The 16104-nt window shown below is 40.9% G+C and overlaps 1 protein-coding gene across 1 annotated transcript in view; it reads right to left on the bottom strand.

The window, feature by feature from the left end:
- NID2 (nidogen 2) overlaps positions 1-16104 on the bottom strand; it is a 74902-nt gene that overhangs the window by 28839 nt on the left and 29959 nt on the right. The window contains exons 6-10 of the mRNA XM_004371089.2: positions 11975-12124; positions 11290-11535; positions 9413-9613; positions 7473-7703; positions 422-565 (exon numbers count right to left, since the gene is read on the bottom strand). Coding sequence (XP_004371146.1) covers positions 422-565; positions 7473-7703; positions 9413-9613; positions 11290-11535; positions 11975-12124 — 972 coding nt within the window. The remainder of the gene's footprint in view (positions 1-421; positions 566-7472; positions 7704-9412; positions 9614-11289; positions 11536-11974; positions 12125-16104) is intronic.

Consider the following 16104-nt stretch of genomic DNA (forward strand, 5'->3'; position numbering starts at 1 on the left):
TTTAAAAAATTACTACTTATTTTGGGATATAATAGGTGAAACAGAACTAATGTCTGAAATTTAAAGTTACCTCTAAAACTTATGTTTTTATAAATTTAAGAACTACTTAATACAGGCTCAAAATCACAAAACTTAAGAACTCAGAATATCCCGGAATTGCAACAGGTATGTTCTTTTCACAAGTCCCAGCCCCAAATACCCACTCCAAACTAGCTTCTCAAACTTAACCAGACTATGCTTTAGTTTTTCAATGACTGCTTTCAGGTTAGTAACTAAATTCATAGATCAGTGGAGATAATACGGAAGATATTATATTGTCTTCTATAAACATAAGGAAGATATTATATTGTCTTCTATAAACATAATTCTAGGCATAGTAAAAACAGTGACAAGAAAGAAGCACATAGAAGATGGCTCTTACCCACACAACTCCGTCCATCTCCCTGGTACCCAGGTGCACACTCACAGGTATAGGCTAAACCTGTCCCTGGATGGCACTGTGCTGTTGTGTCACATGTGTGGCTGCCATCATAGCAAGGATTAACTGGAGCAGGGTCTGAATCCCCTGTGTGGGTAGAGAGGAAATAAAAAACAAAAGCACAATCTGAATGTTGTAAAGAGAAGGCGACCAAGGCACAGAAAGGAGACAGAAGAGTCCTTGGAACTGACTGTACACTTGTCTGTGTTTTGTGGCACACCTGGTGACCTTGCAAAATTATTACTATCCAAGGGTAGGGTGAATTTCCAATATGGCCTCCTCTTGCCTACACTATGACAATTAACATTTTCTTGCTTTCAGTAGGTTTGTGTCCAGGGAATAAAAATATCTAACACATGGCTTTAACTTCCTGGTACCACCTCCTCCTGGACTTACTATCGTTCTACTGTCTCACCCGTGTCTCCCCATCCCTTTACCTTGTGTGGGTGGGACTTACCAAAAGTTAACTCCTAGCCTAGACCCTAAGTACTTACTGCTATATCCTACCTCATAGACTGGATTCCTCCTAGTCCTTCAGGACATCTGGTTATCTCCCCAGTGCTTGCCCCACTGCCCAGGATATGGCCCTTCCAGTTTTTTCTATTAGTTTGAACTAAGATTCTTTGCTAGGTCCCAGATGGGATACCCTTGCTTTCTGGTAAACTCTGACTATTTAAGAAAATGACAGTATATCCTTGGAGTAAAATATTCTCATATTATTGCCCAAATAATTCCCTTATTATTGCCTAAAAATAAGAAGGGCCATGGGTTTATTGTTGCTTCACCTCAATGACATTGGTTGGAGTAATAGAATCTTGGCCAAGTCAAAGGACCATCAAACAGCTCCAGCACTATTTAAACATGATGAACTTCAGTATGTCAGCATAAACCTAGCTCCCCAAATGCAGCATACATCCTTAGAAGTCCCACTGTGCCTTTTTATCTCCTCATCCCTCCCTCTGGATCTCTTGGCAGATGGGAAGGAAGCACAGCACTAGCTTAACTTGATAGTGTAGACCAAGTTCCTGAGTCAGCACCCAGCATAGGTTACAGCTGAGAATAGCAGGGTCACGTCCTCACTGAAGGCCTGAGGTAAGATAAGAACTTGATTCTCCCCTATTATTATTTCTCCATTTTAGAAGATTCCATACAAAATGACTGGCCTACCCAGCAAAGGTGGAAAGTAATCTTCAACATGTTTTAATTCATAAATACTAACTGAGCCCTGGTGGCATAGTGGTTAAGAGCTCGGTAGCTAAACAAAAGGTCAGCAGTTTAAATCCACCAGCCGCTCCTTGGAAATCCTGTGGGGCAGTTCCACTCTATGAGTCAGAACTGACTCGACACTTAACAACAACAATGCTTAGCCTTCTAATTCAATACTTTCCAGCATCAAAATGTCACCATGGCACATTCTAACAAAAAGTTCAGTGAGAATACACAGATGTCAAGAGCTTATTACCCTGTTAGGCATTACAAGCAGGAGGAGGAGTAAAAGCAGCCCACTTGAAAATAGTTGCCTTGCAAACTTGGACAAGATACATTAGTTTACCTGAAATTGAGAAGAAAACGTCCATAATTCACAATGCGGATTTCAAATGCACTTCACTGACAAGACCAGCTACATAATTGGTAGAGCTCAGTGCAATGGAAATGCAAGTTATTAAGAATTTCAAGATGGCACCACAGAGTATTAAGCCAAGCATGGGGGCCTTCTGAGTGCAGGGCCCTGTGCAACAGAGGTCACATGCCCACAAAGCTGGGACTGTTCACTGAATTTTGTTTCCAAAAACATTATTTTTTCATATTCTAAAACTACTTGGCTGTTCATTCTCTATGGTTTGTTAGCTTTTCTCCTATTATAGTTTAAGTGTAGAAATATCCTTCTTAAGACTTTTTCTACTTCACCCTCACCCTCTTAAACTGCTTGACTCTGACAAAAGATCTGGAACTAATTTACTCATTTAATCAAGAGGGGAAGAGTGGTTTCCCTTAAAGGAATAGTTTTTGGCTGCACCCATTCAGCTTCACTGTGTGGGCCTCTGCCCAAAGTCTCCTCAATTCGCCCAAAGGACCCCTGAAGTGGGAGCAAGGACAGGAAGCATTACTGGATCCTGTTCTGTGACCCCACAAAAAACAGCCAACCCACATATGAAACTCAAACAATTGGTATGGGGAGGGGGAAGTGTTGGGAAGTCAGCACTGGCTACAGGCTCTGGTTACTCACTGGGAAAGACACAATAGTGCATTCTAAACCCTGGGAAACCATGATGCTCCCACACCAGGTACAGGCAGCTGTGTTGTTTTACTTGCATTCCAACCAGATAATAGCTCCCTCTGGAAAAAGCAAAAGACAAGAAGGATACCGCTACACATCAAGAGGGAAAGAAAAAGAAAGGTTTTATTTTTGTTGTTGCTGCTTTCTTTTTCTTTCTTTCTTTTTTTTTTTACTCTTTCGTTTTTCTCCTATTGATGTAGAATAAACAGTACTGCTGTTTTATGTTGGGTGATGAAGTAGAATTCAATTATAAAAAGTTAATTCAAACATACCCATTCTCTCTTTTTAAAATTTGGTCTAAATTCTGAGGCAGTCCCAGGCCAGTCAAGTCTATCCTAGCTCACCATTTATTAGTTGTACACAGGCAAACTACTTCACTGCTACACCTCAGGTTCATTATTTGTAAAATAGGGATAATAACAACCTCCACTGGGGTAGAGGTTGTTGTAAAGATCAAACGAGTTAATTCATGTAAGGTACTTGGAATAGCCCTTGGTACTTTCCAGTTTTCTGGTTTTCTCTGGCCTCACGTTTGGCATGTCCCTGAGAAGAACACACCCAGAGATATATGTTTCCCTAAATGATTTCACAATCTGAATGGGACTCTATGGCCTTGGAATCTCTTGCACAAATGGCTGTTTTTACAGATCAGAGCTTATACCCAGCAAAGGGCTGAGCAGGACATTTATAGGTAAAGGATGTTTTCCCCAGCTGTTTTTGTTTAAATCTCTCCTTCAGAAATCTGCACCGGAGCCCTGGTGGCGCAGTGGTTAAGAGGCATGGCTGTTAACCAACAGGTCGGTAGTTTGAATTCACCAGGTGCTCCTTGGAAACCCTATGGGGCAGTTGTACTCTGTCCTATAGGGTCTCTATGAGTCTATAATGGCAAGGGGTTTGAGAAATCTGCGATAACAATTCTTTCCCTTCCAAATTTACATGTTCCTCTAAAATCAACTGATGTTTTCATATTATTCACTACCTTACAGTCCTGTCTCCAGACACCCAGTGCCTACACTCCCCAACCAAGTTTCCTAAAACCAAACCAACAGACTCAGGATTCTCATAACAAGTCATCTCTGCCTCCCAGAGAAGCATCTAGTCCTCTTTCCTTAAGATCTTGCTATCTTCAGTGGCGCTTCCATATGAGCTTCATTGAGCCTGGGGAAGCTTAAGGGGCCCTCCACTCCAGTAATAAAGCCCAGAATTGCTTGTGAGTTACAGAGTCACCTCTCTGAGGTGCCAGTTTTGGACTGACTAGTACCAATATGGAGACTGGATAAAGAGGACATTCTTTTTCTCCTCACATGCTTCTCGAATTCTGGGGGAAAATACTACCAACTGCCTTTCAGAATTAAAACGTCTCCTTGATCTGACTTAGCGTAAATGCCCCTCTTATCTGCAGAGCTCCCTGACCTCAGAGAATCATCCTCTGGCTTGCCTAGAACATTTTTATCTGCATTTTCATCAAGCTTTGCAGCCAATGCTAATGCTCATTGAAGTTTGAGAACTACTGCTTTAGAGCTTTATTTTGCTTTTTTTTTTTTTTTACAACTTTTAAAAAAAAAATTAGATATAATTCACATACACAAAATTCACCCATTTAAAGTATACGATTTTTAGTATATTCACAGATTTGTGCAACCATTACCACAATCAATTTTAGAACATTTTCATCACCCCAAAAAGAAAGCCCATACCCTGTAGCTTTCACTTCCTATCTTCCCAACCCCCTCTACCCCTAGGCAACCACTAATCTATTTTTTGTCTCTGTAGATTTGCCTATTCTGGACATTTCATATAAATTGAACCATAAAATATGTGGTCCTTTGTGACTAGCTTCTTTCATTGAGCATAATGTTTTCAAGGTTCATCCATGTCGCAGCATATATCAGTACTTCATTCCTTTTTATGGCTGAATAATATTCTATTAAATGGATATACAATATTTGTTTATCCATTCATTAGTTTACGAACGTTTGGATTGTTTCTACCTTTTGGCTATTATGAATAATACTGCTGTGAATATTTGTTTACATGTTTTTGTGTGGACATATGTTTTCATTTCTCTTGAGTACATAACTAGAAGTGGAATTGCTGGGTCAAACGGTATCTTTATGTTTAATGTTTTGGGAAACTGCTATACCCTTTTCTAAAGTGGCTACACCATTTTACATTCCCACTAGCAATGTATGAACATTCCAATTTCTCCACATGCTCACCAAATTCAAGGTCACGAAAATGTACCCCCCTATTTTCTTCTGAAAGTTCTACAGTTTTAGCTCTTAATTTAGGTCTTTGATCCAGCTGGAGTTAACTTTGGATATGGTGTGAGATAAGGATCCAACTTCATTCTTTTGCATGTGGATGTCCAATTGTCTCAGAACCATTTCTTAAAAATACTATTCTTTCCCCCACTGATTGTTTTGGCACCCTTGTTGAAAATCTACTGACTGTAAATAAGAGCATTTATTTCTGGATTCTCAATTCTATTCCATTGATCTGTATGTCTATTCTTATGCCAGTACTACACTGTCTTGATTACCCAAAGTTTTGAAATCTGAAAGAACGAGTCCTCCAATTTTGTTCATCTTCTTCAAGATTACTTGGTTATTCTGGGATCTTTGAGTTTTCATATGAATTTCAGGATTAGCTTGTCAATTTCTGCAAAGATGTCAGCTGAGATTCTGGTGGGGATTGGGAGGTATAAACATCTTAAGAATATTAAGTCTTCCAATCCTTGAACATAGAACATCTTTCTATTTATTTCGGTCTCCTTTAATTTCTTTCAAAAATGTTTTGTACAAGGGTGAACTTTGGTGAAGGGAAGGACAACACACAATACAGGGGATGTCAGCACAACTGGACCAAAGCAAAATCAAAGAAGTTTCCTAGACACATCCAAACACTTTGAGGGACAGAGGAGCTTGGGCTGGGACCTGAGGATCATAGTTTCAGGGGACATCTATGTCAACTGGCATAACATAGTTTATAAAGAAAATGTTCTACATCCCACTTTGGTGAGTAGCATGGGGGTCTTAAAAGATTGCAAGCAGCCATCTAAGATACATCTATTGGTCCCATCCCACTCAGAGCAAAGGAGAATAAAGAAAACCAAAAACACAGGGAAAATACTAGCCTAAAAGACCAAATGAATCAGAGACTTCACCAGCCTGAGACCAGAACTAGATGGTGCCCGGCAACCACCAATGACTGCCTTGACAGGGAGGGAACATAATAGAGAGTTCCGGACAGGGCAGGAGAAAAATGTAGAACAGAATTCAAATTTACGTAAAAAGACCAGACTTAATGGTCTGACAGAGACTGGAAGGAACCTCCGAAACTATGGCCCTCAGACACTCTGTTAACTCAGAACTGAAGCCATTCCAGAAGCCTACTCTTCAGACAAAGATTAGACAGGACTATAAAACAAAAAATAATACATGTGAGGAACATGCTTCTTAGTTCAATCAGATATACAAGACCAAATAGGCAGCTCCTGTCCAAAAGCAGGATGAGAAGGCAGAAAGGAACAGGAAGTGGTCGAACAGACGCAGGGAATCCAGGGTGGTAAGGGAGAGTGTGCTATCACATTGGGGAGATTGCAACCAATGTCACAAAACAATATGCATGTAAATTTTTGAATGAGAAATTAGCTTGAGCTACAAACTTTCACCTAAAACACAATTTAAAAAAAAAAACATAAAAAAAAATGTTTTGTAGGTTTCAGTGTACAAGTATAATATTACATTTCTTTTGTTAAATTTATTCCCAAGTATTTTATTCTTCTGAAGTGGAATTATTTCTTAATTTGATTTTCATTTTGCTTATTGCTACAATATAGAAATATAATTCATTTTTGTATATTGATCTTGTATCCTGCAACCTTGCTGAACGCGCTTACTAGTTCTAATATTTTTTAGTGGATTCCTTAGGATTTTCTGTCTACACGATCATACTATTTGAGAACAGAAATAGTTTTACTTATCTGAGAATAGAAATAGTTTTACTTTCCTTTTCCAATTTGGATGCTTTTTATTTCATTTTCTTGCCAAATTGCCCTAGTTAGAACCTCCAGTACAATCTTGAATAGAAGTGGCTAGAGCAGGCATCCTTGACTTGTTCCTCATGTTAGGGGGAAAGCATTCAGTCTTTCACCATTATGTAGGAAATTAATTGTAGGTTCTTCATTGATACAATTTTATTTTGTTTTGTTTTCCAGGCATTGGTTCTTTGCCCCACCTTGGTTTGGTGAAATTCTTCCCATCGGTTTTAGCTAAAATGTCACTTTCTTAGGGATATGTTCCCTGAGCCTCCAGACTAGGCTCATAGCATCCTGCACTTATCCCAATAACAAATACTCATCAGCATCATTCTCCCTCCTAACTTGGCTCCACAAAGGCAGCAGCTATGCTGTCTTGTTCACAGATATATCCCAACACAGATTAGCACACACAATTGAGTGTTGCTGCAAAACAGCTTCCCCTACTGTGTTTCATTTCCTGGCCTTGGCAGGGGCCACTGTTCTGACAGTTTCTGTTTCTGCCTCTGTCTCTATCTCAAGGACAGAGACTCTGCTTTATTTGTCTTTGCACCCCAGCACCGAACACAGTTTGGCACTCAGTAACTTCTGTGAATTGCTGAGGCTACTCAAAAAGGAATGAAGAAAGAAGGTTAGATGCAATTCATGCCCAACAACAAGAAAAAGGGAAACCTTACCTTCAACATGGCCAATTTGATTGGTTACAGCAAATCTAAGCACTCTTTCTTCATCATTGTACAAGGCAAAGACCCGGTCTACATTCAGCTGCTGGGTGGTAGGGATGGCCTGGTGTTTAGGGGCGTGCCTACAGGTCTGGTATGTGATGTTCTGGTGGATTCGGTAGGACCGTGTTTCGTTGATGGCACCAAATGTGAGAGAGTAGTCTCTGGAACTGGTAGAGGTCACAACTGCAATAGATACATTATAGAGTCAAACTTGTGAGTTGGTGAGTGAATAGAGAGAGAGATAGATGGGTAGATAGATGGGTAGATACATACAGAGATTTCCATGTGGGGTAAGTTTTTCTCCATAGTTTTTGTTGTTGTTATTGCTTAACGTGCTTATTCTTTTAAATAGTTGCATGATCACAGTTCACCAACTCATACCAAATATATATATAATCTTACTACTAAAACAGTTTGTGGAGATTGGTGCATGGCAAACCTATTTAATATTTTGAGGTTCATTCTTAGATATTAACGCTAAATAATGACAATTATGCATTTAAGTTCATCCACTGTACATCTTGACCTTTAGCAATTCCACACACACAACAGCTTATTGTGCTATCTTTTAAACATGAGAAATAAGAATATTTTACTTTCCAGTTACATTTTCATCTAATTCCTGGAGCAAGCACCCTTGGGAACTACGAGTTTATATGGAATACTTGCAAGGCAATCCCTAGAACCTGAGTGGAGGCAAAGCCAAAGTACTGAGAGGGAGGAGGTGCTGCAACTGTTGCTGTCATTATAAGCAAAGAATAAATGTTACTATGTGTCAGCCACACCAAGTGCTCTATATGCATTGCCTCATTTAATCCTCACAACAGCCCAGTGAAGTAGGCAGTACCATCCTTTGGGCAAAGGCTTACAGAGGTCAGATAACTAGCCAAAACTCATGAGGCTGGTATGTGGCGGAGCTGGAAATCATGTCTGCCTGACTCTATACCTCAAGTTTTTAACTAATCCATCCTCTATATTGCACACAACTTCTACTGCTTTTCACTTAGTAAGTCTGAAGCATTCTAGGGAAAGGAAAGGGTCCTTTCTCTCAGTCTGAGTTGGTGAGTCCAGAGGTCAGTCAAGTTATCTGGCTGTAAGCTGTTTTGTGCTCAGTCTGGGACTCAGCTTCCCATTCTCTCCCCGACCTCTCCTGCCTGGCTTCCAGCACTCACACTGCAAGAGAAGCAGGGGCCAGGAGGAAAGGCGCAACTCAAACCAAACCACTATGCAAGACAGCAGCTGTGGTTGAGGCAGTATCTTGCATTCAGGTAGTGTTTCACAGAATGCATCAGACTTTACAAATATTATCAACCACATAAGGGAGACAGAAAAGGTGTTATTATTACCATTCCAAAGATATAAAAATAGGTTTTCAGATGTTAACTTATTTTTCCCACAGATTTTAAATGGCACATCTAGGATATGAGTTCCTGTTTTCTGACTCCAAACCCAACATTAATTTTACAAAACTATGCAGCATCCTTTCTGTGATTTTAAAGGATGCTGAAGCTATCAGCTGGAGCAAGGTTACAGGACAAGTATAACGTCTAATAATCAATATTTTTCCATGCCTCAGACAGCATGATTGTTAAAAAATGTATATAATTATATGATTCCTACCCATCTCCATAAACAACGTTGTGATTATTATTTGAAAGTACTGGGTAGGGACATTGATATTCTTGTGTACAGCAGCCAGAACCCTGTTCATTTATACTATATTTGATAATAACAATAAGGAGAATAAAAATAATAAAAGCAATATTGAGCTCATATTATATGCCACACACTGTTCTAAAGACATTCCATGCATGAATTCGTTTAATCCTCACAAAAACCTTGTGAGATATTATCATCCCCATTTTACAGATGTAAAAACTGGTTACACATACCTGAGTCAGAGTAGTGGTAAAGCTCCTTGTAGGGAGCAATGTGGGCTGTGAAATTTGCTGGGATGTAAGGCACCTGGCCTCGAATGTTGGTCTTTATACTCAGATAATTCTCTGGGTCAAGTCCCTCAGCATTTTGAGTGATATGAACCCTCTCCTCTCCTGGGTAGAAGGTAACTTCCATGTCATGGGTAAAGGTAGCACCTGGGAGAGGAGAAAAATTCAGAACAAAGGCATGAAAAGAGGCTTTGCTTATACAATTACCAGTACACATTTTCTCCCCCCAATTTCTACCAGTGTTACAGATGGTGCCTAAGAGATATCTGATATCCAAGACTAAATACTCTCAGCTGCTGATTCCATACATTTCCAAAAAATGTTATTTAAAGAGTGTGGTTTCATCTTGCCTCACACCACTTCTCTTTGTAGACACTTGTTTTCCGTGAGAAATAAAGTTGCCATATTTAGTTGAAAAAAAAATACATGACTTTGAATTTTAGATAAACAACAAATTATTTTTAGTATAAGTATATCCCATGCAATATTTGGGGCATACAGATACTAAAAATTATTCGTTGTTTATCTAAAATGCAAATTCAACTGGGTGTACTATATCTTATCTATCTACTTTTGAACCCAGATTTTAATCATTCCTTGACTAAAGCCAAGGTTCTATGAATAGTTATTAAGCACTCCTACTGGAGGTAGGGAAGAACTCTTCTCACAGCACTTTATTTCATGTGCAATAAAGATAAATTCACTAGAAAACAACCTTTTTCAGGTGGTAAGCTGACGAAACCCAAAAGTATCCTATATATACTTCTATCAAAGGGTGGTCCTTGGACAAGCAGCATCAGCATCTCTTGGGAGCTTGTTGAAAATGCAGACTCTAAGACCCCATCCTGGGCCTACTGAATCAGAATCTGCATTTCAACAAGATTTGTGTACAGTTTAAAGTCTGAGAGATGTTCCCTCAGAGACAGGAGGGACATGGGGATGGGAAAGGAGGAAAGACACCCTTGTTCCCATCAAGTAAAATCATCTCCCATTGAACCTATTGCCATCGAGTCGATTCCAACTCATAGCAACCCCATAGGACAGAGTAGAACTTCCCCGTAGTGTTTCCAAGGCTGTAATCTTTATGGAAGCAGACTGCCACACTTTCTCCTGCAAAGCAGCTAGTGGGGTCAAATGAGGGCTTTGAACCAGTTCGTTCAGGTTTGAACCCCTGCTGAGAATTTGTATTTCTAACAGGTTCCCAGGCAATGCTAATGCTGCTGGTTAGGGACCAATTTTGAGAACCACTAGTAGAGCAGTGGTTCTCAAAATTTGTTCTACATAAGAATCACCTGAGGATCTTATTAAACTGTAGATTCTGATTTAGTATATCTGGGGTGGAAAGGCAAATTCTCAGCAGGAGTTCAAACCAGAGCAAACTCGTTCAAAGCCCTGGTTTGAGCCGCCAACATTCTGGTTAGCAGCCAAGCACTTAACTACTGCGCCACCAGGGCTCCTCCAGGTGCCCTAAAATTACCATTTTTGCATCTCTGTTTGACAGATCTGTGCATAATAACTCAACCAAAGTCTGACCAATAAGTAAGCTTCAACAAATTGGAGTGAGCAGACACAAATGCTCTAAAAGGAATAATCCTATTTCTCAGAGCAGCTGGGAGAATATTTAGAAAAAATCACTGTCAGTCAAAAGTCAGTTGTGCAAGGCCAAACCATCTCTACCTACTCCAGTCAGAAAACTATGCAGCTGTGGCTCTAGAATATTAAACAGCAAGTATCCCTCATTACATAAAGCCCAAGGCCCAGCCCCGACGAGCAGTGCCTCTGAAGCAATACTGAATATCACCCCTCCTAGACTCTCTGCTCACCTGTGATGCTGAAGCCATTCTCCGAACCTGGTTTTTCTAAAGCAAAGAGCCAACCATATAGGCCTCCAATGGGTGTGAGGGGGAGAAGAGCCTGGGCCGCGGGCTGTGGGATGTGGCTGATGGCCGTGTATGCTCTGCCGTCATTGCCCACGATGTAAGCGTGCAGGTCCACATCAGTGAAGTGCACGGGAGTATGGCCCACGCGGACGTGGCCACTCACTTTCCCGTTGACTCGATGAGGTGCCCCTAAACAACAGCAATTACAGTCATCCTTGGCTATCACCCAGGCTGGGGGTGGGAGCACAAAAGTAAAATAATTCCAGTGACAACTCCCAAAACCCACTCTTTTGCAAGCCATTTTAACTGGTTCCCAAACCAACCAATTATTCGTCTAAGAAACAGATTTGTGTTCTCTTCCATTCTCCCTCTCTTCCCTCAACTTTGGCTCCAATGAGCTGGGAAAAAGGAGAAAAATTTCTGAATAACCCTCAAATTGGAAATCAGCCCATATATGTTCATTCCTCAAACATTTTTTATTGAGCACCTACAAGTTACTAGCTCTTTGATTCAAGTAGTGGCAGTGCAGAGTCAATAAAGCGGAGCTCACAGAGGTAGCCGGAATCAAGCAAGCAGCAAAAACATACGCAGAGCAGCCCCCGCCCCTCACGGAGCCAGCACCAATCACCTTCTGGCAAACAGTGCTTTCCGTTTCCGTAAAACCTGGACTGGCAGTGGCAGCAGAAGCCGGTGGCGTAGTCAGTGCAGAAGGCATGCTGGGAGCACTGCCTGTGGTTTTGTTCACAGGTTTCCTTGTTGGCAGCATTATAGGTGAAGACTGAAAAATAAAACAAACTCACATTAAAAGGACTAAGTGATTCCAGCATTGGAGCTGCCAAGCTTCCTCATAGACAAGGCATCTGCTCCATAAAATCAGTTTAGATTTGCAATAAACAAATAGATTTTGATGTTTAAGAGACAGGAATAACATTCAACCCAGGGGAATTAAATTACTTTGTCTTCTGACAAGAAGTATTGCTTACTGTTCCCATATGGGTCTCATTTCAAAGTCGGTGAACTCAGAGGAGACTGGACGGCTGTGGTTTGAGTGCAGTGAAATGAAAGCAAACCAGTAAGTATATGTTAGGTTAAACTGTATGAAATTGCCAGTATTGTATATCAAAATGGTTAAATATTAGCAATTTTATATGGTTCAATCAAATAGTAATGACCTCCTGAAAGGAAGGCAAAAGAGAAACTATCAAATACAGTTTTCGTGTTTAACCATTCTTCTCTTAGACAGAACTTAAAAAGAATAGTCTATAGCTTGTCTCACTGCCAGAAAAAATTTTTTTTTTTCCTGAGAGGGAAGAAGAGCCTTAAAGAAAACACACCTTAAGGAAAAGGATTTATTATGATGACTATGGCAAAGCAGAATTTCCATTCAGTAGTATAGAGGTCTATGCCAGAGTTAGTTTCTAGGCAGCCATGGTGGACCAATGTAGGCTTCCTTCAATCAGTAGCTGTTCCTTCAATCTCTCACTTTGCCCATTAAAAAGAAAAAAGAAAAGGGGCCATTTGTACAGCAAAGAAACAAGAGGGCTGGAGCAAATGCCATTGTCCATAAAGGAAAAGGTCAAGGGGGTGGGGCATGGTAAGTGGTCATGGGTGGAAAAGAGAGCTTTCTCCCAGCACACTGGGGGATGCCGATCCCAAGTATGGCCACAAGGTGGCAAAGTGGCTGCACACACCTCTGCCTCCTGGTCCCCAGGAGCTGGAGTTGTTTGGAGACTCCAGGAGCATACTGATGACTCACGGATGGCATAGTATTCTAGCATCAGACACTGACTGGTGTCAAGTGCCAGCTCTGAGGATGAAAGATACCTTATTCTTAGGAAAAACTAAGTGGTAGTTCCATGTCTAGGTTTGGAAGAAGGAAATGAGAGGGGATACAAGAAAGTAAAAGATCAATATTCACCCAGTATTCCAGGAGAGAACAGAAAGCAAACAAACTAATGGGGAAGATATAGCAGCATATCTATAACAATAAAGCCCGTAGAAAGCCTTGTATCAGCAAGTGAAAATAAAAGTTAACATTTAACTTAATATATGGCAGCTATGTGCTTAATATATGGCAGATAGTATTCTAAGAGCTTTACAGTTATTAACTCTTTTAATTTGCACAACAGCCTAGGAAGAAGGAACTATTTTTATTCCTGTTTTGTAGATTAAAAAAAACTGAGACACAAAGGGTTAAAGTGGCTTGCCTGAAGTTGAGATTTGAACCCAGAAAGTCCAGCTGCAGAATCCACATTCTCAACCGCTGTACTCTGCTACCTCTGCATTGGTCTTTGGACCCCAAGTATCTAGATTATGAGAGCTAGGTGAAGGAACTGATTAGGTGTTTGCATTTAGTCAACATGGGCTCAATGATCAAGATTTGAGTCATACTTCGTAAGTCAGGCTTAGCGGTAGAAGACAGCAGAGAAGATTATTCCAGATGGATATTACAGCACATTTGAAAAGCATGGATAAGAAAAAATGATAGTAGTACAGTAGCATTAGCTTTTGGATAGTGCTTTATTGCTGCTTGTACAGATCCTTGAAGAAGCAGCCAGATGTGGGTTGGCAGAACAAACTGATAAAAACTTGACTCCAGTGGAATATCTGATTTGGAACCTAGTAGGAATGAAGTTGTTGACTCAAGATTTGTTACAGGGTCTTGATGACTCAACTGAGAAATTCCACTTTGATAAAAATAGAAAATTAGGCAAAATGTTGAACATTTTTTAACAGGAAAGTGGTAAAACTCAAGGCAGAAAAAAAAGGGTGGATAATGATAAAAAAAATCATAGCTGTTGCTACGGGGAAAATAACATACACTCTATTAGTTTATGAAAAGGAAAGGGGGATATTTTGAGTAAAAAGAAATGAATGTAACTTGGGTGTGTCAAGAACTCAGTTTTCCTCAGCTCAGAAAGTCACAACCAGGTGGGGCTGAGAGGGAGAAAGAGTGTTGGGCTCACAGCTCTGTGCCAAGAAGCGCAGCTCAGAGGGCTCACGCACTCATCAGCCACCAGTCATAACTCTTGTCTCTCAGAACACAAGGGAACAAGGCTCTACAACTCAGTCTTTACAGAAACTGTGTCTGCCTTGGCCTCCTCGTCTCTAAAAGCGGGATGACACCCCCTTCCTCACATCTGCATTGCCCCAAATCACATTTTCTCTTAAAGTATATCTGAGCACCAAGATAAAAAGGCAGTTTGATGCTGGTCTAAAAGGTATCATTTTTAGGAAATTCAGGTAAAAATAAAACCAAAAACCTATACACTATTCTGCCTCCCAAATTAAAGAAATGATGGATTTGTATTATATTCACTCTATTTCAGTTATTTTGTGAAGGTATGTTCTTTGACCTGATTCCTACTCTGAGAGTGGACTATGAAGCAGGCAGAGACTTGGAATGTGGGAGAGACCACAGATATGGAGAATTAGGTTAATATAACTAAAAACAAGAAGGCATGGCTTTCTATGGTAAAGAGAGACACAGCAATGCAGCCGGTAACTTACAAATGCAACTTGTGGAGACATTTACAAGGCGAGTGGAATGCAGACTGCATTTTTCTACAAAAAAATAATAAATGATGGTTAGGCCCCCATGAAAGGCTATTATAAGGTGGAAACTGTAATTACGATGGGTTAAATAGCTACTGGTAAGCTGGCCTGTAAATCTAGGTAACAATGTTGAGGAGACTGTATTCTCAGGAAGGAACTTTACTGAGCTCATTCTTCCAACCATAGATAAGGAAAGAAGGTCGGTTCTCATCTAATCAGGAGGAATTTAAGGCTCACTTTCTAATCCCTCTTCCATCCTCCACCCCCACTCCCCTCCTCCACACACACACACACACACACACACACACACATGCACACACAGATTTGCACACTTAACACTCACAAAGGCAGCTTGTTAGGTGAAAAGGTAAGTGCCCCTACCAATTTTCTTTCACTCATTCAATAATTCAACAGATATTTGCTGACATCTCACTATGGTGGTCCAGGAGCAGAGATAAAAAACAGAAAAAGTCCTGTCCTGAAGCTGAATTCTCTGGGCAGCAGTCAATAAACAAGTAAATTATTCAGTATGGAGGATGGTGTTAAGAGCAGGGAAGGATGATAAGGGTGGAGGGGTAGGTGCACTTTGCTTTGTTAAACAGAGTGGTCAGGGAGGATGTCTGGGAGCAGATGACCTTTGGGCAGAGGCCTGAAGGAGGTAATAAAATGAGTCACAGATTCAGGGAGGCATCGGCACTGTATCAGGCAGGCAGGGCGCGCCTCGCTGGGGTGGGGATGGAGGGGGGAGGCGGGAGCTGGAGAACAGTAGAGAAGGCCAGAGAGGGTGCTCTGACCAGCTCACATACAGCCTTGTAGGTCATAGTAAGGGTTTTGCCTTTAGCGTGAGTGAGATGGGAAGCGGCTAGAGGGTTTTGAGAAGAACAGAGACATGCCCCAACTTATGGGAAATCAGGAAAGAGATGGTGCCTTGGTAGTAAGAAGTGGTGGTAGAGAGGATGAGAAGGAACCAGATCTGAAATATCTTGAAGGCAGAGGCAACAGTTTGCTGATGATTCGATGTGGGGTGCAAGAGAAAGAGGAGTACAGGATGACATTCACGTTTTTCTGTGTGGAAAACTGGAAGGGTGGAGCTGCCATTTACTGAGATAGGGAAGACTGTGGAGGAGCAGGTCTGAGGGAGATTAGGTGCTCTGGTAATAGCTGCAAGGCATCAAGGAAGTTCCACCCCAGCTCTGACATCTA

This window comes from Trichechus manatus, unplaced genomic scaffold (assembly GCF_000243295.1).
Source record: "Trichechus manatus latirostris isolate Lorelei unplaced genomic scaffold, TriManLat1.0 scaffold00010, whole genome shotgun sequence".
Classification (NCBI taxonomy): domain Eukaryota; kingdom Metazoa; phylum Chordata; class Mammalia; order Sirenia; family Trichechidae; genus Trichechus; species Trichechus manatus.